This window comes from Plectropomus leopardus, chromosome 20, assembly GCF_026936395.1.
Source record: "Plectropomus leopardus strain MGB_pleo_1.0 chromosome 20, ASM2693639v1, whole genome shotgun sequence".
NCBI classification, from domain to species: Eukaryota; Metazoa; Chordata; class Actinopteri; order Perciformes; family Serranidae; genus Plectropomus; species Plectropomus leopardus.
The window spans coordinates 21,010,609-21,026,014 of record NC_142195.1 but is presented as its reverse complement, the minus strand read 5'-3'; the positions used below and the strand labels follow the sequence as shown (position 1 = coordinate 21,026,014).

Genomic DNA, 15,406 nt, shown 5'->3' with positions numbered 1-15,406 from the left:
TACAAAATAGCATGCTGAGTAACGCCATAGCATAGGATATTGAAAAAATAGCCAAAAACACCATGATTTAGCATGTTGAAAAAATGACAGAAGAAGCAAGGCTATAGTATGGCAAAAATGTCAAAATATGACATTTCCAAAAAAATGCTAAAAACCACCTTAAAGCGCACAAAATAGCATGCTGAGTAACGCCATAGCATAGGATATTACAAAAATAGCCTAAAACACCATGATTTAGCATGTTGAAAAAATGACCGAAGAAGCAAGGCTATAGTATGGCAAAAATGTCAAAATATGACATTTACAAAAAAATGCTAAAAACCACCTTAAAGCGTACAAAATAGCATGCTGAGTCATGCCATAGCATAGGATATTGCAAAAATAGCCTAAAACACCATAATTTAGCATGTTGAAAAAATGACCAAAGAAGCAAGGCTATAGTATGGCAAAAATGTCAAAATATGACATTTCCAAAAAAATGCTAAAAACCACCTTAAAGCGTATAAAATAGTGTGCTGAGTAACGCCATAGCATAGGATGTTGCAAAAATAGCCAAAAACACCTTGATTTAGCATGTTGAAAAAATGACTGAAGAAGCAAGGCTATAGTATGGCAAAAATGTCAAAATGTGACATTTCCGAAAAAATGCTAAAAACCACCTTAAAGCGTACAAAATAGCATGCAGAGTAACGCCATAGCATAGGATATTGAAAAAATAGCCAAAAACACCATAATTTAGCATGTTGAAAAAATGACAGAAGAAGCAAGGCTATAGTATGGCAAAAATGTCAAAATGTGACATTTCCAAAAAATGATAAAAACCACCTTAAAGCGCACAAAATAGCATGCTGAGTAACGCCATAGCATAGGATATTGCAAAAATAGCCTAAAACACCATAATTTAGCATGTTGAAAAAATGACCGAAGAAGCAAGGCTATAGTATGGCAAAAATGTCAAAATATGACATTTCCAATAAAATGCTAAAAACCACCTTAAAGCATACAAAATAGTGTGCTGAGTAACGCCATAGCATAGGATGTTGCAAAAATAGCCAAAAACACCTTGATTTAGCATGTTGAAAAAATGACCAAAGAAGCAAGGCTATAGTATGGCAAAAATGTCAAAATGTGACATTTCCAAAAAATTGCTAAAAACCACCTTAAAGCATACAAAATAGCATGCTGAGTAACGCCATAGCATAGGATGTTGCAAAAATAGCCAAAAGAAACATGATTTAGCATGTTGAAAAAATGACCAAAGAAGCAAGGCTATAGTATGGCAAAAATGTCAAAATATGACATTTACAAAAAAATGCTAAAAACCACCTTAAAGCGCACAAAATAGCATGCTGAGTCATGCCATAGCATAGGATGTTGCAAAAACAGCCTAAAACACCATAATTTAGCATGTTGAAAAAATGACCGAAGAAGCAAGGCTATAGTATGGCAAAAATGTCAAAATATGACATTTCCAAAAAAATGCTAAAAACCACCTTAAAGCGTATAAAATAGTGTGCTGAGTAACGCCATAGCATAGGATGTTGCAAAAATAGCCAAAAACACCTTGATTTAGCATGTTGAAAAAATGACTGAAGAAGCAAGGCTATAGTATGGCAAAAATGTCAAAATGTGACATTTCCGAAAAAATGCTAAAAACCACCTTAAAGCGTACACAATAGCATGCTGAGTAACGCCATAGCATAGGATGTTGCAAAAATAGCCTAAAACACCATAATTTAGCATGTTGAAAAAATGACCAAAGAAGCAAGGCTATAGTACGGCAAAAATGTCAAAATATGACATTTCCAAAAAAATGCTAAAAACCACCTTAAAGCGCACAAAATAGCATGCTGAGTCATGCCATAGCATAGGATATTGCAAAAATAGCCTAAAACACCATAATTTAGCATGTTGAAAAAATGACAGAAGAAGCAAGGCTATAGTATGGCAAAAATGTCAAAATGTTACATTTCCAAAAAAATGATAAAAACCACCTTAAAGCGTACAAAATAGTATGCTGAGTAACGCCATAGCATAGGATGTTGCAAAAATAGCCAAAAACACCATAATTTAGCATGTTGAAAAAATGACCGAAGAAGCAAGGCTATAGTATGGCAAAAATGTCAAAATGTGACATTTCCTAAAAAATGCTAAAAACCACCTTAAAGCGTACAAAATAGCATGCTGAGTAACGCCATAGCATAGGATATTACAAAAATAGCCTAAAACACCATAATTTAGCATGTTGAAAAAATGACCGAAGAAGCAAGGCTATAGTATGGCAAAAATGTCAAAAAGTGACATTTCGTAAACAATGCGAAAAACCACCTTAAAGCGTACAAAATAGCATGCTGAGTAACGCCATAGCATAGGATATTGAAAAAATAGCCAAAAACACCATAATTTAGCATGTTGAAAAAAATGACCGAAGAAGCAAGGCTATAGTATGGCAAAAATGTCAAAATGTGACATTTACAAAAAAATGCTAAAAACCACCTTAAAGCGTACAAAATAGTGTGCTGAGTAACGCCATAGCATAGGATGTTGCAAAAATAGCCTAAAACACCATGATTTAGCATGTTGAAAAAATGACCAAAGAAGCAAGGCTATAGTATGGCAAAAATGTCAAAATATGACATTTCCAAAAAAATGCTAAAAACCACCTTAAAGCGTACAAAATAGCATGCTGAGTCACGCCATAACATAGGATGTTGCAAAAAATAGCCAAAAACACCATGATTTAGCATGTTGAAAAAATGACAAGAAGCAAGGCTATAGTATGGCAAAAATGTCAAAATATGACATTTCCAAAAAAATGCTAAAAACCACCTTAAAGCGCACAAAATAGCATGCTGAGTAACGCCATAGCATAGGATATTGAAAAAATAGCCAAAAACACCATAATTTAGCATGTTGAAAAAATGACAGAAGCAAGGCCTATCCTATAGTATGGCAAAAATGTCAAAATATGACATTTCCAAAAAAATGCTAAAAAACACCTTAAAGCGTACAAAATAGCATGCTGAGTAACGCCATAGCATAGGATATTGAAAAAATAGCCAAAAACACCATAATTTAGCATGTTGAAAAAATGACAGAAGAAGCAAGGCTATAGTATGGCAAAAATGTCAAAATATGACATTTCCAAAAAATGATAAAAACCACCTTAAAGCGCACAAAATAGCATGCTGAGTAACGCCATAGCATAGGATATTACAAAAATAGCCTAAAACACCATGATTTAGCATGTTGAAAAAATGACCGAAGAAGCAAGGCTATAGTATGGCAAAAATGTCAAAATATGACATTTACAAAAAAATGCTAAAAACCACCTTAAAGCGCACAAAATAGCATGCTGAGTCATGCCATAGCATAGGATATTGCAAAAATAGCCTAAAACACCATAATTTAGCATGTTGAAAAAATGACCAAAGAAGCAAGGCTATAGTATGGCAAAAATGTCAAAATATGACATTTCCAAAAAAATGCTAAAAACCACCTTAAAGCGTACAAAATAGTGTGCTGAGTAACGCCATAGCATAGGATGTTGCAAAAATAGCCTAAAACACCATGATTTAGCATGTTGAAAAAATGAGCGAAGAAGCAAGGCTATAGTATGGCAAAAATGTCAAAATGTGACATTTCCAAAAAAATGCTAAAAACCACCTTAAAGCGTACAAAATAGCATGCAGAGTAACGCCATAGCATAGGATATTGAAAAAATAGCCAAAAACACCATAATTTAGCATGTTGAAAAAATGACCGAAGAAGCAAGGCTATAGTATGGCAAAAATGTCAAAATATGACATTTCCAAAAAATGATAAAAACCACCTTAAAGCGCACAAAATAGCATGCTGAGTAACGCCATAGCATAGGATATTGCAAAAATAGCCTAAAACACCATAATTTAGCATGTTGAAAAAATGACCGAAGAAGCAAGGCTATAGTATGGCAAAAATGTCAAAATATGACATTTCCAATAAAATGCTAAAAACCACCTTAAAGCATACAAAATAGTGTGCTGAGTAACGCCATAGCATAGGATGTTGCAAAAATAGCCAAAAACACCTTGATTTAGCATGTTGAAAAAATGACCAAAGAAGCAAGGCTATAGTATGGCAAAAATGTCAAAATATGACATTTCCAAAAATTGCTAAAACCACCTTAAAGCATACAAAATAGCATGCTGAGTAACGCCATAGCATAGGATGTTGCAAAATTAGCCAAAAGAAACATGATTTAGCATGTTGAAAAAATGACCAAAGAAGCAAGGCTATAGTATGGCAAAAATGTCAAAATATGACATTTTCAAAAAAATGCTAAAAACCACCTTAAAGCATACAAAATAGCATGCTGAGTCATGCCATAGCATAGGATGTTGCAAAAATAGCCTAAAACACCATAATTTAGCATGTTGAAAAAATGACCGAAGAAGCAAGGCTATAGTATGGCAAAAATGTCAAAATATGACATTTCCAAAAAAATGCTAAAAACCACCTTAAAGCGTACAAAATAGCATGCTGAGTAACGCCATAGCAAAGGATATTGAAAAAAATAGCCAAAAAACACCATAATTTAGCATGTTGAAAAAATGACCGAAGAAGCAAGGCTATAGTATGGCAAAAATGTCAAAATATGACATTTCCAAAAAAATGCTAAAAACCACCTTAAAGCGAACAAAATAGCATGCTGAGTAACGCCATAGCATAGGATATTGAAAAAATAGCCTAAAACACCATAATTTAGCATGTTGAAAAAATGACCAAAGAAGCAAGGCTATAGTATGGCAAAATGTCAAAATATGACATTTCCAAAAAAATGCGAAAAACCACCTTAAAGCGTACAAAATAGTATGCTGAGTAACGCGATAGCATAGGATGTTGCAAAAATAGCCAAAAACACCATAATTTAGCATGTTGAAAAAATGACCGAAGAAGCAAGGCTATAGTATGGCAAAAATGTAAAAATGTGACATTTCCAAAAAAAATGCTAAAAACCACCTTAAAGCGTACAAAATAGCATGCTGAGTAACGCCATAGCATAGGATGTTGCAAAAATAGCCAAAAACACCATGATTTAGCATGTTGAAAAAATGACAGAAGAAGCAAGGCTATAGTATGGCAAAATGTTCAAATGAGACAATTCCAAAAAATGCTAAAACCACCTTAAAGCGCATAAAATAGCATGCAGAGTAATGCCATAGCATAGGATATTGAAAAAATAGCCAAAAACACCATAATTTAGCATGTTGAAAAAATGACAGAAGAAGCAAGGCTATAGTATGGCAAAAATGTCAAAATGTGACATTTCCAAAAAAATGCTAAAAACCACCTTAAAGCGTACAAAATAGCATGCAGAGTAACGCCATAGCATAGGATGTTGCAAAAATAGCCAAAAACACCATAATTTAGAATGTTGAAAAAATGACAGAAGAAGCAAAGGCTATAGTATGGCAAAAATGTCAAAATATGACATTTCAAAAAATGCTAAAAACCACCTTAAAGCGCATAAAATAGCATGCTGAGTAACGCCATAGCATAGGATATTGAAAAATAGCCTAAAAACACCATAATTTAGCATGTTGAAAAAATGACAGAAGAAGCAAGGCTATAGTATGGCAAAAATGTCAAAATGTGACATTTCCAAAAAAATGCTAAAAACCACCTTAAAGCGTACAAAATAGCATGCTGAGTAACGCCATAGCATAGGATATTGAAAAAATAGCCAAAAACACCATAATTTAGCATGTTGAAAAAATGACCGAAGAAGCAAGGCTATAGTATGGCAAAAATGTCAAAATATGACATTTACAAAAAAATGATAAAAACCACCTTAAAGCGTACAAAATAGCATCCCGAGTCACGCCATAGCATAGGATGTTGCAAAAATAGCCTAAAACACCATGATTTAGCATGTTGAAAAAATGACCGAAGAAGCAAGGCTATAGTATGGCAAAAATGTCAAAATGTGACATTTACAAAAAAATGCTAAAAACCACCTTAAAGCGTACAAAATAGCATGCTGAGTCACGCCATAGCATAGGATATTGAAAAATAGCCTAAAACACCATAATTTAGCATGTTGAAAAATGACCAAGAAGCAAGGCTATAGTATGGCAAAAATGTCAAAATATGACATTTCCAAAAAAATGCTAAAAACCACCTTAAAGCGTACAAAATAGCATGCTGAGTAACGCCATAGCATAGGATATTGAAAAAATAGCCAAAAACACCATGATTTAGCATGTTGAAAAAATGACCGAAGAAGCAAGGCTATAGTATGGCAAAAATGTCAAAATGTGACATTTCCAAAAAAATGCTAAAAACCACCTTAAAGCTGCATAAAATAGCATGCTGAGTAACGCCATAGCAAAGGATATTGCAAAAATAGCCTAAAACACCATGATTTAGCATGTTGAAAAAATGACAGAAGAAGCAAGGCTATAGTATGGCAAAAATGTCAAAATATGACATTTCCAAAAAAATGCTAAAAACCACCTTAAAGCGTACAAAATAGCATGCTGAGTAACGCCATAGCATAGGATATTACAAAAATAGCCTAAAACACCATAATTTAGCATGTTGAAAAAATGACCGAAGAAGCAAGGCTATAGTATGGCAAAAATGTCAAAATATGACATTTCCAAAAAAATGCTAAAAACCACCTTAAAGCGTACAAAATAGCATGCTGAGTAACGCCATAGCATAGGATATTGAAAAAATAGCCTAAAACACCATAATTTAGCATGTTGAAAAAATGACAGAAGAAGCAAGGCTATAGTATGGCAAAAATGTCAAAATATGACATTTCCAAAAAAATGCTAAAAACCACCTTAAAGCGTACAAAATAGCATGCTGAGTAACGCCATAGCATAGGATATTGAAAAAATAGCCAAAAACACCATAATTTAGCATGTTGAAAAAATGACAGAAGAAGCAAGGCTATAGTATGGCAAAAATGTGAAAATATGACATTTCAAAAAATGCTAAAACCACCTTAAAGCGTACAAAATAGCATGCTGAGTCACGCCATAGCATAGGATATTGCAAAAATTGCATAAAACACCATAATTTAGCATGTTGAAAAAATGACAGAAGAAGCAAGGCTATAGTATGGCAAAAATGTCAAAATGTGACATTTCCAAAAAAATGCTAAAAACCACCTTAAAGCGTACAAAATAGCATGCTGAGTAACGCCATAGCATAGGATATTACAAAAATAGCCTAAAACACCATAATTTAGCATGTTGAAAAAATGACCGAAGAAGCAAGGCTATAGTATGGCAAAAATGTCAAAATATGACATTTCCAAAAAAATGCTAAAAACCACCTTAAAGCGTACAAAATAGCATGCTGAGTAACGCCATAGCATAGGATGTTGCAAAAATAGCCAAAAACACCATAATTTAGCATGTTGAAAAAATGACAGAAGAAGCAAGGCTATAGTATGGCAAAAATGTCAAAATATGACATTTCCAAAAAAATGCTAAAAACCACCTTAAAGCGCACAAAATAGCATGCAGAGTAACGCCATAGCATAGGATATTACAAAGATAGCCTAAAACACCATAATTTAGCATGTTGAAAAAATGACAGAAGAAGCAAGGCTATAGTATGGCAAAAATGTCAAAATATGACATTTCCAAAAAAAATGCTAAAAACCACCTTAAAGCGTACAAAATAGCATGCTGAGTAATGCCATAGCATAGGATATTGAAAAAATTGCCAAAAACACCATAATTTAGCATGTTCAAAAAATGACTGAAGAAGCAAGGCTATAGTATGGCAAAAATGTCAAAATATCACATTTCCAAAAAAATGATAAAAACCACCTTAAAGCGTACAAAATAGCATGCTGTGTCACGCCATAGCATAGGACGTTGCAAAAATAGCCAAAAAAAACATGATTTAGCATGTTGAAAAACTGACCGAAGAAGCAAGGCTATAGTATGGCAAAAATGTCAAAATATGACATTTACAAAAAAATGCTAAAAACCACCTTAAAGCGTACAAAATAGCATGCTGAGTCACGCCATAGCATAGGATATTGAAAAAATAGTCTAAATCACCATAATTTAGCATGTTAAAAAAATGACAGAAGAAGCAAGGCTATCGTATGGCAAAAATATCAAAACATGACATTTACAAAAAAATGCTAAAAATAAACATAATGCGTACAAAATAGCATTCAGATTAACACCATAGCATAGGATATTGAAAAAATAGCCTGAAACACCATGATTTAGCATGTTGAAAAAATGACCGAAGAAGCAAGGCTATAGTATGGCAAAAATGTCAAAATGTGACATTTCCAAAAAAATGCTAAAAATCACCTTAAAACGTACAAAATAGCATGCTGAGTAACGCCATAGCATAGGATATTGCAAAAATAGTCTAAATCACCATGATTTAGCATGTTGAAAAAATGACCGAAGAAGCAAGGCTATAGTATGGCAAAAATGTCAAAATATGACATTTCCAAAAAAATGCTAAAAACCACCTTAAAGCGTAAAAAATAGCATGCTGAGTCACGCCATGGCACAGGATGTTGCAAAAATAGCCAAAAACACCATGATTTAGCATGTTGAAAAACTGACCAAAGTAGCAAGGCTATAGTATGGCAAAAATGTCAAAATATGACATTTACAAAAAAATGCTAAAAACCACCTTGAGGCAAACAAAATAGCATGCTGAGTCACGCCATAGCAAAGGATATTGAAAAAATAGCCAAAAACACCATAATTTAGCATGTTGAAAAACTGACAGAAGAAGCAAGGCTATAGTATGGCAAAATTGTCAATATATGACATTTCCAAAAAAATGCTAAAAACCACCTTAAAGAGTACAAAATAGCATGCTGAGTCACGCCATAACATAGGACAATGAAAAAACAGCCTAATACACCATAATTTAGCATGTTGAAAAACTGACCGAAGAAGCAAGGCTATAGTATGGCAAAAATATGTCTACATATGACATTTCCAAAAAAACGCTAAAAACCATCTTAAAGCGCACAAAATAGCATGCTGAGTAACGCCATAGCATAGGATATTGAAAAAATAGCCAAAAACACCATAATTTAGCATGTTGAAAAAATGACCGAAGAAGCAAGGCTATAGTATGGCAAAAATATGTCTACATATGACATTTCCAAAAAAATGCTAAAAACCACCTTAAAGCGCACAAAATAGCATGCTGAGTCATGCCATAGCATAGGATATTGCAAAAATAGCCAAAAACACCATAATTTAGCATGTTGAAAAAATGACAGAAGAAGCAAGGCTATAGTATGGCAAAAATGTCAAAACATGACATTTACAAAAAAATGCTAAAAATAAACTTAAAGCGTACAAAATAGCATGCAGAGTAACGCCATAGCATAGGATATTGAAAAAATAGCCTAAAGCACCATAATTTAGCATGTTGAAAAAATGACAGAAGAAGCAAGGCTATAGTATGGCAAAAATGTCAAAATATGACATTTCCAAAAAAATGCTAAAAAACACCTTAAAACGTACAAAATAGCATGCTGAGTAACGCCACAGCACAGGATGTTGCAAAAATAGCCAAAAACACCATAATTTAGCATGTTGAAAAAATGACCGAAGAAGCAAGGCTATAGTATGGCAAAAATGTCAAAATATGACATTTCCAAAAAAATGCTAAAAAACACCTTAAAACATACAAAATAGCATGCAGAGTAACGCCATAGCATAGGATATTGCAAAAATAGCCTAAAACACCATAATTTAGCATGTTCAAAAAATGACAGAAGAAGCAAGGCTATAGTATGGCAAAAATGTCAAAATATGACATTTCCAAAAAAATGCTAAAAACCACCTTAAAGCGTACAAAATAGCATGCTGAGTAATGCCATAGCATAGGATATTGAAAAAATTGCCAAAAACACCATAATTTAGCATGTTCAAAAAATGACTGAAGAAGCAAGGCTATAGTATGGCAAAAATGTCAAAATATCACATTTCCAAAAAAATGATAAAAACCACCTTAAAGCGTACAAAATAGCATGCTGTGTCACGCCATAGCATAGGACGTTGCAAAAATAGCCAAAAAAAACATGATTTAGCATGTTGAAAAACTGACCGAAGAAGCAAGGCTATAGTATGGCAAAAATGTCAAAATATGACATTTACAAAAAAATGATAAAAACCACCTTAAAGTGTACAAAATAGCATGCTGAGTAACGCCATAGCATAGGATATTGCAAAAATAGTCTAAATCACCATAATTTAGCATTTTGAAAAAATGACAGAAGAAGCAAGGCTATCGTATGGCAAAAATATCAAAACATGACATTTACAAAAAAATGCTAAAAATAAACTTAAAGCGTACAAAATAGCATGCAGAGTAACACCATAGCATAGGATATTGAAAAAATAGCCAAAAACACCATAATTTAGCATGTTGAAAAAATGACCGAAGAAGCAAGGCTATAGTATGGCAAAAATGTCAAAATATGACATTTCCAAAAAAATGCTAAAAAACACCTTAAAACGTACAAAATAGCATGCTGAGTAACGCCATAGCATAGGATATTGCAAAAATAGTCTAAATCACCATGATTTAGCATGTTGAAAAAATGACCGAAGAAGCAAGGCTATAGTATGGCAAAAATGTCAAAATATGACATTTCCAAAAAAATGCTAAAAACCACCTTAAAGCGTAAAAAATAGCATGCTGAGTCACGCCATGGCACAGGATGTTGCAAAAATAGCCAAAAACACCATGATTTAGCATGTTGAAAAACTGACCAAAGTAGCAAGGCTATAGTATGGCAAAAATGTCAAAATATGACATTTACAAAAAAATGCTAAAAACCACCTTGAGGCAAACAAAATAGCATGCTGAGTCACGCCATAGCAAAGGATATTGAAAAAATAGCCAAAAACACCATAATTTAGCATGTTGAAAAACTGACTGAAGAGGCAAGGCTATAGTATGGCAAAAATGTCAAAATATGACATTTACAAAAAAATGCTAAAAAGCACCTTAATGCGTAAAAAATAGCATGCTGAGTAACGCCATAGTATAGGACAATGAAAAAACAGCCTAATACACCATAATTTAGCATGTTGAAAAACTGACCGAAGAAGCAAGGCTATAGTATGGCAAAAATATGTCTACATATGACATTTCCAAAAAAACGCTAAAAACCATCTTAAAGCGCACAAAATAGCATGCTGAGTAACGCCATAGCATAGGATATTGAAAAAATAGCCAAAAACACCATAATTTAGCATGTTGAAAAAATGACCGAAGAAGCAAGGCTATAGTATGGCAAAAATATGTCTACATATGACATTTCCAAAAAAATGCTAAAAACCACCTTAAAGCGCACAAAATAGCATGCTGAGTCATGCCATAGCATAGGATATTGCAAAAATAGCCAAAAACACCATAATTTAGCATGTTGAAAAAATGACAGAAGAAGCAAGGCTATAGTATGGCAAAAATGTCAAAACATGACATTTACAAAAAAATGCTAAAAATAAACTTAAAGCGTACAAAATAGCATGCAGAGTAACGCCATAGCATAGGATATTGAAAAAATAGCCTAAAGCACCATAATTTAGCATGTTGAAAAAATGACAGAAGAAGCAAGGCTATAGTATGGCAAAAATGTCAAAATATGACATTTACAAAAAAATGATAAAAACCACCTTAAAGCGTAAAAAATAGCATGCTGAGTCACGCCATGGCACAGGATGTTGCAAAAATAGCCAAAAACACCATAATTTAGCATGTTGAAAAACTGACCGAAGTAGCAAGGCTATAGTATGGCAAAAATGTCAAAATATGACATTTACAAAAAAATGCTAAAAACCACCTTAAAGCGTACAAAATAGTATGCAGAGTAACGCCATAGCATAGGATATTGAAAAAATAGCCAAAAACACCATAATTTAGCATGCTGAAAAAATGACCGAAGAAGCAAGGCTATAGTATGGCAAAAATATGTCTACATATGACATTTCCAAAAAAACGCTAAAAACCACCTTAAAGCGCACAAAATAGCATGCTGAGTCATGCCATAGCATAGGATATTCCAAAAATAGCCTAAAACACCATAATTTAGCATGTTGAAAAAATGACAGAAGAGGCAAGGCTATAGTATGGCAAAAATGTCAAAACATGACATTTACCAAAAAATGCTAAAAATAAACTTAAAGCATACAAAATAGCATGCAGAGTAACGCCATAGCATAGGATATTGAAAAAATAGCCTAAAACACCATAATTTAGCATGTTGAAAAAATGACAGAAGAAGCAAGGCTATAGTATGGCAAAAATGTCAAAATATGACATTGACAAAAAAATGATAAAAACCACCTTAAAGCGTACAAAATAGCATGCTGAGTCACGCCATGGCACAGGATGTTGCAAAAATAGCCAAAAACACCATGATTTAGCATGTTGAAAAAAATGACCGAAGAAGCAAGGCTATAGTATGGCAAAAATGTCAAAATATGACATTTACAAAAAAAATGCTAAAAACCACCTTGAGGCAAACAAAATAGCATGCTGAGTCACGCCATAGCATAGGATATTGCAAAAATAGCCTAAAACACCATCATTTAGCATGTTGAAAAACTGACTGAAGAGGCAAGGCTTTAGTATGGCAAAAATGTCAAAATATGACATTTCCAAAAAACTGATAAAAACCACCTTAAAGCATACAAAATAGCATGCTGAGTCACGCCATAGCATAGGATATTGCAAAAATAGCCAAAAACACCATGATTTAGCATGTTGAAAAAATGACCGAAGAAGCAAGGCTATAGTATGGCAAAAATGTCAAAATATGACATTTACAAAAAAATGCTAAAAACAAACTTAAAACGTACAAAATAGCATGCTGAGTAACGCCATAGCATAGGATATTGAAAAAAAATAGCCAAAAACACCATGATTTAGCATGTTGAAAAAATGACCAAAGAAGCAAGGCTATAGTATGGCAAAAATATGTCTACATATGACATTTCCAAAAAAATGCTGAAAACCACCTTAAAGCGTACAAAATAGCATGCTGAGTAACGCCATAGCATCGGATATTGCAAAAATAGCCTAAAACACCATAATTTAGCATGTTGAAAAACTGACCGGAAAAGCAAGGCTATAGTATGGCAAAAATATGTCTACATATGACATTTCCAAAAAAATGCTGAAAACCACCTTACACCACATAACATAGCATGTTGAAACAGGCCATAGCATAGGATGTTGCAAGAAACGGCCAAAAACACCACAATATAACATGTTGAAAAAATGACTGAAAATGCAAGGCTATAGTATGGCAAAAATGTGAAAATATGTCCAAAAAACTGTCTAAAACTACATAGCATAGCACAAGGAGAATGCTATCGCATAGAATGTTGACAAAATGGCGAAAAACATCACATTGCATGTCGGAAAAATTACCGAAAACTGCTGTTCATGGTGAAAAATGTCAAAATATGACATGTCCACAAAACAGCTGAAAACTACTATAACATTTCAAGACACATCATATTATAGAATGTAGAGCCCATGCGATCCATCGGTTCACCAATATAATCAGACGATATTAGCCTTTCATGGACATGTAGGACAAAATTTGCATCGGCCTATATTTTTTACGATATGCGCCAATGAGAAAACTTTTTTTACAGAGAGTATAATGCAGAAAACGATGATTGGTTAGTCTTTGCACTCTGAAGCACATGTAGCAGAGCTGATGTCGCAGCGGAGCAAACGAGTAGGGTCCAGCTGAAGACGGCAGAAGCGGAAAACACACTCCGTAAACACGTCATTGAGGAGGCCACAACAAGAAAGAGACAAACGCAGATGGAACTGGGGTAAGAATGCCGAACATTATATGACTATTCAGTGATATATTTAGCTTTTTGAAAGTTTTCACGACTTTGGTGTTAGCACAGTGTAAATATTCCATACCCGATGTGCTTTATCTAAGGTTAGCATTACAAGTAACATACAGATAATGATAAACTGAATACTATTCGTTTGAAGGAAAATAGAAAGTTTAAGTTAACATAGTTGAAATTTATTTTGAGTTACCAACAGTGTCATGTGATTTAGGAGCTGTTTAAGTGATGCGTACATTTAAACATTGATACCTTCACCATTACGACTTTTTTTTTGAGGAATAATGAATTTTGATTATTAAATTAAATTAACATGTAAATAATATTTTATTCTTCTACAGACCATTACAACTTTCCCCATACTGTCACAATAATGCACTGCTTACTGATCCCACAGGTGACTGATGAGAGGCACCTATTGAATCATTGCATGATGAAGAATCTCCATGAAGAACAAAGACCAAACCATGAGTAATGAAGACAAACTCAGAAAGGCCTTGAAGTTAGGAAAGTTTTTTTTTTAAAAAAACTTTTCACAACAAGTTCCAACATCCAAAGCTGGCTGACAAAATCCACATTGTCCTGTGCAGTTATATCCCAGGAAAGCGGAATATTATGGTTTCAGTTGTTACCACCACAAATTAAAATGAATAAATTACCGTGCTGCTAAAACTGTTGACTTGCACTAAAAAATTCCTCTGGCTTTAAACATTTTTGCATGTCTGTCATCAAACATTACAGACATAAAATGATTTGGCTGTAAAGACACTGATTTAATAACATACTTTACAACAACTGAAGATTTAAAACTAAGCAACTGTAAATTGGAAAAAACTACTACATTTCAGTTTTATTTCATCTGTAAGCAGACCCTGGAGGTAAAATTGTTAAGTTTGTTCTGTTTTATTTTTTCAAAACTTTTTTATAATAAAATTAAATATTTTTCTAGTTACACCTTTGTAATTCTTTTTATACAAGATAAATAATGAATTTATCGTATGTGCACATGTTGAACATTTTCAATGAAGTTTGAAGTCTGCAGTTGCTTTCTTCCTGTCATGGGCGTGTTTATAGTGGCCATGGCTCCGGTAGAGTCGGCGTGGTTTCGGGGTTCTGCCATCCTTCAGCTGGATATACTTGTAGCAGTTGGTGGAGTAGGGTGTTTTCGTGGTAGGGGAGAGCGGGGTGATTTGAGCCTGAAGGGAGGTTCAGCCACCTCTTGTTTCCAGGCAACCATAGACAAAGTTAGTCAAGTGATCAGACATTTTTTTAGGAGTAATCCATCCAACTCCGAAAAAGCAGAACAATGTGTAAATATGCAGAGATCACAACAACGGTTAGGCCTTATTAGGAACTGTTCTGTAGCTGTGGTGCTTCCTGACATTTTGGGGGGTGTTCCATGCTGTAGTTCCACTACAACTCAAACAGAATACGCCTCCACCCTCCTCTGTTCCCAGTGAGACGTTTTTTAGCACAATAGGGAATATTAATGAGGACAAGAGGAGCTTCCTGGCAGGTGTAAA

General features: G+C 33.9%; 1 protein-coding gene across 2 annotated transcripts in view; it reads right to left on the bottom strand.

Annotated features, from left to right (window-relative positions):
- The window catches only part of hdhd2 (haloacid dehalogenase-like hydrolase domain containing 2), a 54,531-nt gene that overhangs the window by 32,334 nt on the left and 6,791 nt on the right, over nt 1-15,406 (bottom strand). Inside the window, exon 9 of one of the 2 annotated variants that reach the window (XM_088071347.1) lies at nt 14,041-15,101. The exons of the other annotated variant lie outside the window; for it this stretch is intronic. Within the exon in view, the coding sequence (XP_087927473.1) occupies nt 15,007-15,101 (95 nt within the window). The 3' untranslated portion in view covers nt 14,041-15,006. Of the gene's footprint in view, nt 1-14,040; nt 15,102-15,406 lie in introns of those variants that run through there. 2 annotated transcript variants of the gene reach the window in all.